The 12,009-nt window shown below is 35.8% G+C and overlaps 1 protein-coding gene across 17 annotated transcripts in view; it reads left to right on the plus strand.

The window, feature by feature from the left end:
* Window positions 1-12,009, plus strand: part of Epha5 (EPH receptor A5) — a 263,125-nt gene that overhangs the window by 232,878 nt on the left and 18,238 nt on the right. For all 17 annotated transcript variants that reach the window (XM_048364408.1, XM_048364409.1, XM_048364410.1 and 14 more), the window contains 3 exons: window positions 6,406-6,467; window positions 7,360-7,569; window positions 10,716-10,865. In XM_048364408.1, the coding sequence (XP_048220365.1) occupies window positions 6,406-6,467; window positions 7,360-7,569; window positions 10,716-10,865 (422 nt within the window). The remainder of the gene's footprint in view (window positions 1-6,405; window positions 6,468-7,359; window positions 7,570-10,715; window positions 10,866-12,009) is intronic.

Genomic DNA, 12,009 nt, shown 5'->3' on the forward strand with positions numbered 1-12,009 from the left:
TGCACCATGCTTTTTTTTAAGTTGCTTTCCTCACTACTGGAAAACAACTCAAACTGAAATTATTCGTAGTTTTACTTGTTACTCTAGAATGTGTACAAACAAGCTTTCCTTTATTATAAAATTAATAAGTCTAAACAGGATATTAGAGAAACTTTATTTTTTCAGAATTATTACTTATTTATTGTCAAAGTGATGTACAGAGGGGTTACAGTTTCATACGTAAGGCAGTGGGTACATTTCTTGTACAATTTGTTACCTCCTCCTTCATCTCTCCCCCTCCTTCCTCTCCTTTCCCTCTCCCCTCATGAGTTGGTTTACACCAGATGGTTTTATAAGTATTGCTTTTGGAGTCATTTGTCCTTATATCCTTTGTCTCTTGATTTTGATATTCCCTTTCCCTTCCCTAGTTCTAATACCAGTATACACAGTCTCCAGGTTACTCAGATGAGATACAGTGATAGTACAGGGACAACCACAGGAAGGGGATACAAGAGGATCATCAACAACAATAACAAAAAACAAACAAACAAAAAAAAAAAACAGCTGCAGTTTCACATGGCATGTTGAAAGTAGTTACAACAGTGATATAACACTTGTTTCCATAACATGGAGTTCATTTCACTCAGCATCATCTTCTGTGTTCCAAAGGGTATAGCTATTAGGCTCTTGTGATCCTCTGCTGTGACTAGCCTAAACCTGTGCTAATTATTCCCTATGAGGGAGACCATAGAGTCCATGTTTCTTTGGGTCTGGCTCACTTCACTTAGTATAATTTTTTCCAAGTCCTTCCATTCCCTTACGAATAGGGCAATGTCATTCTTTCTGATAGAGGCGTAAAATTCAATTGTGTATGTGTACCACATTTTCCTGATCCATTCATCTACTGAGGGGTGTCTGGGTTGGTTTCATATTTTAGCAATGACAAATTGTGCTGCAATGAACATTGTTGTGCTGGTGGCTTTAGTGTGTTCTTGTTTGTGATCTTTTGGGTAGATGCCCAAGAGTGGGGCTGCTGGGTCATAGGGGAGCTCTTTGTTTAGCCTTCTGAGGAATCTCCATACCGCTTTCCAGAGTTAAAAAAAAAAAAAGAAAGAAGGAAGGAAAGGAAGAAAGAAAAAAGGAGAGGAAGAAAGAAAGAAAGAAAGAAAGAAAGAAAGAAAGAGAACCTATCATGAAATCTGAATCATTGCAATACAATGTTTCTTGCTCTAGAAGTAGTATTGTGCAACTGATCTCCATAATTATTTTTATCTTTCAAAACTCAACTACATACTAATTGAAAAGCTCTAGAATTTCTCTCTCCTCTCAGCCTCTCGCAATGACCATTATACTTTGTTTTGTAGGTTTAACTACTTTAAATGTTTCTTACATACAGTTCAATTCAAACTAACTTTTTAGTAGCTTGGTTATACTATATAATTTTTGAGACTATATCAAAGGATGGAATAACTTTCTTTTTACATATATTATCATTGAATAAATCATTTGTTATGGAATAGGCATGATTACCAAGAATTTACTAAAACAGAAATAATTATTTGTAATATTTCAAAATACAATTTCTCAAATGCTTTGGATATCTAGTCCATAGTTATATAAGGCAGGAAAACAAGATTTATATTTTGAACAATTTTTTATAGAACTTTCTGTACTCAACTGAAATAATGTATTGAATCCTGAGTCTCTTTCTTTGAATAATATCTGTTGTAATACAATAGTAGAATTTTAATAACATTTAATAATAGCAGTGCCTTGTAAAGATAGGCCTCCAGTAAGTCAGTATTTCAGAACTCTTTTGTGATTATTAATAATAAACATGGATCCACAAATAATGTATTTCTCCTCCATAGAGTATTTCTGGGACAAGCTCTCAGTAAATAATATGAAGTAATATAAAAACTCTCCTCTGTGATTAAAATCATGTTTTGACATGCTTTATGAGATGTTTTCATGTGAATCTTTGATAATGTACTTTCAAAATTATTGGCAGATCTACTCTTTGTCTGTACTTCAAGCTGGATAATGAAAAGTGATTTATACAGCTTGATTGAATTTACAGGGTTAGAGTGAGCCATGTTAATTATTGCTATGTCATTCTTGTAGGCTAGAAGGAACTGAGACAAAACATAAGCCAAACTAAATGTAATTAGCATTAAAATGACCCATGCATGAAAATAATCTAATAGGTTCTGAAGTGTCTCCTTCTTGCTAAAAACAACAACAAAGATCCTATTTGTTGGCAAACATTCGATTGCTTTTACTTCTCATTGAATATAAAAGAGATGTTTTAGGTCCTTATCATGTTGTTCAAATAATGTTTTAGTTGTAACATTATTACTTGCACTGTCATGAGCAATTAATCGAACTTTTAAAAGTAGTTGAAAAAAATCTTAACATGATGACTATCAGGTACACATCTCTCCTAAAAGGTAATCACTATTGTTCCAAGTAAAATATTGTTTAAAGATAATACATTGCCAGGCTCTGGTGGTTCACTCCTGTAATCCTAGATACTTAGGAGGCTGAAACATGAGGATTGAAGTTTGAAGCCAACCTGAGCAGGAAAGTCCACGAGCATTTTATCTACAATTAAGCAGCAAAAAGCTAGAAATAGAGCTGTTGTTCAGGTAGTAGAGCATTTGCCTTGAGTGAAAAAGCTAAGGGACAGTGGCCAGGCCCTAAGATTAAGCTCCAGTACTGGTACTGTAAGAGTTGCAAGGAATTGTAAGAGTTGTAAGGACCTGTAAAAGTTGTAAATGGATAGAAAAGGAAAGTTCTGCAAAGACAAAGGACATGACATGGATTAGATAATGAGATTCAGAGTTTTGTTGTTTGGTTTGATACTTATGGAGTATGAGCTAAAGGGTACCAAAGAGGGAAAGAGTAAAGCCATTTCCCCTTAAACATTTGTGAAAACTCAGTTCTTCAATGGCTTTACCAAGCTGCAGCAGCTTCAATGAAGTTCTGTAAGAGGCTAGAGAGATTAGCCAGAGTAAAATAACTACATGCGGAAGATCCTGAAAGCATTAGCTGATCACAAACAGAAAGAACTCCTTATTTCTAGTTAGATGAGGACTTTCATTCGGCACGTACATAACTCTTTTAGTCTTACTAGCTGTCAATTTATGAAAATACTTCCCGAATATCTACAGCCTTTAATTTGGTCAAATGCTCTTGTACTTCAAGAGGCCAAAATTTAGTAAACTTTCTAGGGAGGTGAAAGATTGTTATGGAAAGAATAAGAAGTATGAGAATATTTTAAGAAGTTAAGTAATAGACACAAGTAAATAATTTGGATGTTAGAAACCTTTTTCTTAACTGAAGACATATTTGATGTGCTATGTTTTATTATAGAGTACAAGGACATATATTAAAATATAGAATGTTCAAACAAGTTTTGTTGTTTTTTTTTTTTTTTCCGAGCTGGGAATGTGGCTTAGGGGTAGAGTGTTTGCCTAGCATGCACAATGCCCTGGGTTCAATTCCTCAGCACCATATACACAGAAAAAGCCAGAAGTTGGATTTGTGGCTCAAGAGGTAAAGTGCTAGCCTTGAGGAAAAAGAATCCAGGGACAGTGCTCAGGCCCTGAGGCCAAGCCCCAGGACTGGAATATATATTCCATTACTGGAGTTTGTACTTAGTGCTTTGCCTTTCGTAAGCAGGCATTCCACATTCCACTTCTTAGATGATGACAAGAGCTCTTATTTTACTTTGGTTATTGTTAAGAAAGAATCTAGCTTATTTTCTTCCTTTCTTTTGTTTTTAGGATGGGCTGGCCTACACAATAATCCTCCTCTTTACATTTCCTTCAGTAGTTGGGATGATAGGTATAGGTTTTTCAACTGAGGTAGGAAAATAAATATTTCACACAAAATTTTTAGCTTTTAATTTTTTTCCTGGGCTGAAGTATCATTTTGAGCCTCCTAGTTTTTGTCAGATAAGTAGCTGAGAGTATATATATGAGCCACTGGTGCCGATCCCATGTTCTTTTAGATATTTAATTATGTGGCTAGAATTCCTGCTCTTTCATTTCTCATGTTGTACTGCATATGTGCTATGTACATAGTACACCATTTTATGGGAATGTGATCTGTTCTCTTATGGAACTTACATCTAGCAAAATTTTTTTTTGGTATCTTGGGTTTTACTTTTTTTAATTTTTATTATCAAACTGATGTACAGAGAGGTTACAGTTTCATACATTAGGCATTGGATACATTACTTGTACAGTTTGTTACCGTGTCCCTCATACCCCCCTCCCTCCTCCCCCTTTCCCTTTCCCCCCATGAGGTGTTCAGTTCACTTAGACCAAACAGTTTTGCAAGTATTGCTTTTGTAGTTGTTTTTCTTTTTTTACCCTGTCTCTAGCAAATTTTAAATAGTAAAAACTAGTGTCATGTTTTAGATAACTTTGTGGACATAGTAGTTCTGTGAAGTAGATTTTATTAGTCATTTTAACAGAAAAAAATGAACTGGGGCACAGAAATATTTGACTTCCTTAATACTATATGATTGGTAATATATTGATCAGATTGTCCAGAGATAAAAACCAATAGCACACATAAGAGTGCATGCACACATACCTACAGTTTCACACTCACATAGTTTATTAGAGAAAAGGACTCCTGTGGTGATGAGTGCTGAAGAGTTTTATGACAGGCTGGTCCACAAACATAAGGCCCTGAGAAATTGATAGTGAAGCTCAGTGTAAAATGTAAGATCTCAGAGTGAGGAAAACAGTTTCTGTCACTATCCTTAGAGGCTAGACACCAGGGAAACTTGAAGGTATGAGTCTGTGTTGAAGTTTCATTTCAAAGGCAGGAAAATAATAGTTTATTCAGCACTTGGATGAAAGGCCAAATCACGTGTGCATTTGCTCTTTTCCAGGCCTTTGGCCAATTAGATGATACCTGCCCATATTGACAGGCAGGTTTTTTTGATACACTATCCTTCCACACTGATCTTCTCTGGAGCATTTTCCTAAGTACATCCAAATTAGCTATGTAACAGACTTCCTGGGAGCTACTATAGTCAAATCAAGAGTTAAAAATGAACTGTCACAGCAAGTGATCTGGTATTAAAACAACAAGTAGTATGTCCTTAGAATCTGCCCAATTAACTTCTGGGCTACTCTGACATGACAAAAAAAAAAAAAAAAAAAAAAAAAAAAAGGATAACCTCTTCTTCCAGAAGTCATGATTTCTATGGAAATTTTCACAAAGCAATGGAATTAGAACGCTTCTTGTAAGAACTAACAAACTTGGGGTTGCAGAAGATGGTAGGTATGGTGGAGAGCAGAAAAGTAAGTAATCATCAAAAAGAAAAGAAAAGAACTACCAAAAGGTAGAGATAAATTGCAATATATATTTTATATTTTATGAATCATAAAGAACAAGAGAGGATGAGAGTTTTGACTGAAAATTGATAAGAAGATGAAAATGGTATTTGCTACATGGTATTATTTTCTTCCCTGAAATAAAACTCACACGTAGCAACAAGTACATAGAATGGTTTGAAGTTAACAGCTGTGAGAGTATATATGTGTGCTTATCTTAACTGTCAGTTCCTAACCTTGTAACACCTTTTTCTCATGGACCTAGCCCACTGAGTAAATCATCATAATACCAAGAACTTGTTTATTACTCAAGGAGAATATTGCTAGGCTACGTATACACACACACACACACACACATACACACACACACACACACCACCACCACCACCACCACCACCACCGCCACCACACCACACAATTTTGGATACCAATAAAAAAAAATCTCAAAAAATTAGATGAGAGGGCTGGGGATATGGCCCAGTGGCAAGAGAGCTTGTCTCGTATACATGAGGCCCTGGGTTCGATTCCCCAGCACCACATATACAGAAAACGGCCACAAGTGGCGCTGTGGCTCAAGTGGCAGAGTGCTAGCCTTGAGCTAAAGGAAGCCAGGGACAGTGCTCAGGCCCTGAGTCCAAGGCCCAGGACTGGCCAAAAAAAAAAAAAAAAAAAAAAAAAAACAAAAAAAAAAAAAAAATTAGATGAGAAAGCTTGTATATACATTTATCCTATTTGAGGAAGGGGAAAATAATAACAAAATGGTGAGACAAAGGACAAAGGATGAAGTGGTCCCAATTGATCCCAATTGAGTATTGAGTATTGATCCCAATACTCATACTCACAAGACATTATGTTGGAAATTAAACTTACAGCTTGGGGTGGGAGGAATCAGGAGGGAGAAAACTAGAGAGAGGGGTAACACTGTTCAATAACAAATATACTCATTACCTTACTTACGTAACTATAATCCCTCTTTTTGTCACCCTTACAATACAATAAACTACAATTAAAAATAAAGCAAAATCAAAGAAAAGCACGCATATCACATTTTATTTCACTCTATTTTCAGGTAAGCCAGTGATGATAGTGACGGAGTACATGGAAAATGGCTCTTTAGATACATTTTTGAAGGTAAGATTTGAAACTGGTTATTCAGAGCTGCTTATGTAATGTCCGTGACATTCAGGTTAAAACTGCACAGCTTTCAAGCAAAAGTGTTAAATAGGATAGAGAAAGATGGAAACAGGATAATTACACTCCAAAAATTAAGTGCAGTTTGAAAAAAAAAAAAAGATTCTTCTCCAGAAACGTATACACATTAGATTGTGTGACCTTGTGGTTTCCTTTAAGTAAATGGCAATTAGAAGCAAAATATAATGGGAAGAATTATTTTTAGAATTGGGTTTTACTTTCCACAGGGACATGTGTCTAAGACAGAATCCACTTTTTTAAGGCTTCCCATTATTGCTGGGAATGAAGGTATGCGCTACCACCTCCCTCTGCATGTGAACATGGAGTCTTCTGGACTTTTCTGCCCCAGGTTGGGCTGGACGGTCCTCCAGTCCCATCCCTTCACAGACTTGGAGGTGATGGGCGCGCTCCTCTCTACCAGCTATGGGTTGAGACGTTTTGCAGTCTTTTCTCCCTGAGCTTGCCTTGCATCAGAGTCCTCCGATCTCAGCTTCTAGGTAGCGAGGATTGCAAGAGGAGCCAGGGGCGCTCAGCGGAACAACTCCTTTGATGGCCGAGAGTAAAGGAATAGGAGGCAAAAAAAAAAAAAGCCATGAAATGAGATTTTTTGGGGGGGGACAGGGGATTTCTGAGGCTTTATCTGGCTTTCCCGAGTACACATTACCTATGTTCACTATGGAGTTTATAATATTTTCCATTCACCTTCAGCTAGGATTGCCATATGAATTTGGGGACCTGATAACATTGATTTGGAGACGGAGGGGAGATACTGTCATATTTTCTTCCCTGTGATTGGTATTGCTTAACTCATAGTGTACTGTTTCCTTTGCAGAAAAACGATGGGCAGTTCACAGTGATTCAGCTGGTTGGCATGCTGAGAGGCATAGCGGCAGGGATGAAATACCTTTCTGACATGGGCTACGTGCATAGAGACCTGGCTGCTAGAAACATCTTAATCAATAGTAACCTTGTGTGCAAGGTGTCTGACTTTGGGCTTTCCAGGGTACTGGAAGATGATCCCGAGGCGGCGTACACCACGCGGGTGAGAGCTATCACAACGCATTTCTGACAAGCTAGAGGAAATGCATTGAATTTTTAAAGACGTTAAAAGAAATAGAAAAGGAGTGTCTCTAACCAATTCAGCAAGAGAAGGCAAGAGAGAAGGAGAAAATAAAATGAAAAATACCCATTTCTATTTTTTTTTTTCATTTGGGCAAATTCAAGTATTAAACTTGGTTGCAGACAGTGTATCTTCCATTTAGTGACATCATTTTGAGAAAGGTACATAGATATTCAGGCTCATGAGTAGAGGAAAAAAATGACATGTACAAACATATATGAATATAGAAGCAGATATGAAAATATTGGGCAATTTAAACTATTTGCACGATGGTTTCTTCAATGATAAAATAAATATTAAAATGAACTTTAATGAGTGGACCTTATTACATAAAAAAGAACAACTGTTCTTTTTTTATAAAGTATTGAATTTTCTGGAAGTATTTCAGTACCTAGCTTCTTTTCTTATTACTAGAAAAACTCGTAAATGCCTGCATCTAATGAAAATTGGTCAGTTATCCATATTGCTTGGGAATCACCCACATAGTCATTAACTATACTGACTATAAGTCAACAATTTTTCTAGAATAATTGCCTCCTAATTGATAAAGTATATAACTGACAATTTTCCTCAGGAATAAGAACATAGCTGTGGCTAAAACAAAGTTGTTTTTTGTTTGTTTGTTTGTTTTTTTGGTTTTTTTTTTGGCCAGTCCTGGGCCTTGGACTCAGGGCCTGAGCACTGTCCCTGGCTTCTTCCCGCTCAAGGCTAGCACTCTGCCACTTGAGCCACAGCGCTGCTTCTGGCCGTTTTCTGTATATGTGGTGCTGGGGAATCGAACCTAGGGCCTCGTGTATCCGAGGCAGGCACTCTTGCCACTAGGCTATATCCCCAGCCCTAAAACAAAGTTTTGAACAGATTATTATATTGCCTTTCCTCAATTGGACCTTCATAATTTAAACAACATTTAATTCTAAATCTTTGCAACATCTCCTATTTAGATATTCTTAATATCTGGATTCATTGTGAAGAATTTATCACATAGCCTTGTCCTTTTCCAAATGGTTCACTTTTGTTCCAAGACAAAATCCCCTTGTTAACTTTCATCTTAAATTAAGACACATCTGCTATATGTGTTCTTATTCAACTTTAAAATACTAAATATATTGACAGTCTAAAAATAAGTTACTTTATAGTTAATGAATCTTTTTCTTTTGTTTTTACATTGTTACTTTGTGACTCATAATTAAGTATTTGCACTATTCTGAAGGCAAGGCTAATTTATTTAAGGAATAAAAGCCTACGGAATGTCAGCCTATTGCATCAATAAATTAGTTGATGAGATATATCTTCTCTTCTGAACTCAAATTTCACTGTGATTATTTCCATTAAATGAGTCTTCAATTAGCAATTCTTCTGAGATTTGAGTAGCACTTCATAAATTTGGCCTGACAAAGACTGAGGTTGTGGATAAGTCAATTGTTACAGTGATTGATGGGTGTCTTAGTTACCTGCTGGCTCATGCTTCCTATCTACAGAACTGTGGAGAGAGACAGAGATCTTGATTCTCTCAAGTCTGACTCCACTAAAATTGGACATGGTAGAACTTTGTGTGAAACACAGAGATGACTATGTAAGGGAACTTCAGGTAATATTAATGGCATATATGCTCACCAGAGGACCAGAACAAAAATTATGATGCAAAGTTTAAGATCTTCAATAAAGTACTATCATTAAGAAGCATCTTAATTTCACATTATGAAATATCACTATTGTACATGTAATAGGATCTTGCCTATGAATACTTAACTGGCAAAAGTCAGTTCCAGGAAGTGAGTTTTGTATGACCATACAAAACAAGAGCAAATACAATTTGAATTCATCTTCCCCCAAATTACAAACATAATATGAATTGTCATTTCCTCATTTTTCTTGACATTTATTATAACAAAAATTTATGGCTCATTTTTATAATGTAAATTAAATCATGCTTTTCCTACAAAATGTGACTCAATGGTAATCTTCTACAAGAAAAGGTTACGCTCTCTTTTTCTCTCTAGCTCCCTTTATCAATATATATTTGCCTAAGAAAAGATGTTTTCATATATGAGCATGCCTGATTTTAAATATAAAAAGAAAACATTCCTGGGGATGGGAGTGTGGCTTAGTGTTAGAGTGCTTGCCTAACAGGCAAGAAGCACTGGCTTCTGTTCTTCAGTACCACATACAAAGAAAAAGCCAGAAGTAGTGCTGTGGCTCAAGTGGTAGAGTACTAGCCTTGAGCAAAAGGAAGCCAGAGACAGTGCTCAGGCCCTGAGTTCAAGACCCAGGACTGGCAAAAAAAAAAAGAAAAGAAAAATCTCCCTAAAAGAGTAAGATTAAGTATATGTTCATATTTCATATCAGAATATAAAAATGCTAATTGCATAACCTAATGGTTATCATGCCAAAGCAATTTTTCTTATATGTAAAAAAAAAACGAAGCATATTTCTTTTCCAACAATCCAACTGTAATTTTTAATTTAGTTAATTTAAACAAGCTCATTTCCTAGATTAAACATTCTAGTCCTTCAAAAACAAAAATGCAAAGAAGAAAATAATCAAGAGGAGAAAATCAAGTTTAAAGGAAAGAAAACAATGTTGAGGTTCAGGATACATTTAAGATTTAACATATATATTTTTTCCTGTGTGTCTTGTTAACTCTTATCCTTTTCAGAGCTGCATTTAGCAATTTCGACTTCCTATTCATAATTTCACTATTTAAAAAATGCATGGAATTTGAGTATTTTACTCTGTTAGAAAACCCTGAGAGTATACCTTATTGATTTGCTTGACTGCCTGCTTTTTCCTATTTAAAGCTGCCATCCTGAGGACTGTAATTGAGATGTGGTCCTGTATATGTTCGCGAGTCAAAGAGAATTTCAAGTAGAAACTTACCAGACAGCCAATTAGCAGTTAGTCTACAAGTGCTATGGAGTGGGAGACGTGAAAAGAGACTTCATGCTGTCAAACAGATTCACTTAAAAATGCTACATCTCTTTCTAGATCTTACCATGAGGCAGCAGAATCCCAAGGCACCCTTGAAATACATGAGCATTTTTTTACTTTTTTTTTTAATTATTTTTTAGGGAGGCAAAATTCCAATCAGATGGACTGCCCCGGAAGCCATCGCTTTCCGCAAGTTCACGTCTGCCAGTGACGTCTGGAGCTACGGAATTGTGATGTGGGAAGTTGTGTCTTATGGAGAAAGACCCTACTGGGAGATGACCAATCAAGATGTAGGTTTGGAAGTACCCTTTTTCAAGTTGAGAATAAAATATTTTGTTCCCTGAGTTCAGACATTTACCACCTTCTTTTTCATCTCTGAAGTGACAGTTCCTTGAAAAAAAAAAAAACTGGGAAATATTCTACTTACACTCTGTTTTGCTCTTGTTGAATAAAGACTGTATACGTAAGCCAAAAATGACTTAGAGTAAAAGAACCTAAGTTACAATTACATCAAAACTCATTTCCTTGCCAAAGAGTTTCAAGTGGGATGTAGTGATGCGTCAGTCAGTCTATGTCAGGATCATTCTTTAAAAAGAAGAAAAAGGCATCAAAAATGAAGACTGACAGGCACATGTTTATAATTTTCATTTGATGAAGGCAGATAATATCCCATCACGGGAGGATGAATGATACTGATTTTATCGTGAATGTTCTTAGAAGATTAAAAGTAACTGTTTATGTTTCTTCAATTTAAAAAATGTAGGACATGTTATATTGTGTATTTAATTTTGGTGGGAAAAAAATCAGATGTTTGTGCTGCAGGGAAAAAAACAAATTCATGGTTTCAAATATTACAACCATAATCTTAAGGGAACAATGAAATAGCCCTGTATGCAAATTAATAATGTTTATGATATGAGACCCAACACATTACACTTATCACTGTTCAATACATTACTTTCCATTTGGGGTCATATCAGAACTTGATAGTTTTCTTCTTAAAATAACAATGGCTTAAAGCAGAGGAATGTATTGACCTCTTATTATGTGTCCCACACTGGCTCAAATATATAACATTCATACTATGAACTGGTAGATCATTACTTCTTTGTAAAACCAGTATATTGAACATTATTCATTTAGTTATTATACTTGTTTGAAACATCTAATTTTCTCCAATTGCCCCTTTAATTTATGGTCTGTAGTACATTGCACTCCTATGTGTGCCCTCAAGAATTTCTATATACTATTTCTCTCTAGCTGAAGTTGGAAGAAACAACCCTATGCCAGGGCTAAGTACTCTATTTCGGATACAAGAATTCAAGATCAACTTAAAATAGGGTTCATTGCAACTGGAGAGCCCAGCTGAAACAAGTTCACATATGTTAGGACTAAAAAACCCCATTTTTGTTCCTTCCTTGCCAAAATCCATTT

The sequence above is a fragment of the Perognathus longimembris genome, chromosome 16, assembly GCF_023159225.1.
Source record: "Perognathus longimembris pacificus isolate PPM17 chromosome 16, ASM2315922v1, whole genome shotgun sequence".
NCBI lineage: Eukaryota > Metazoa > Chordata > Mammalia > Rodentia > Heteromyidae > Perognathus > Perognathus longimembris.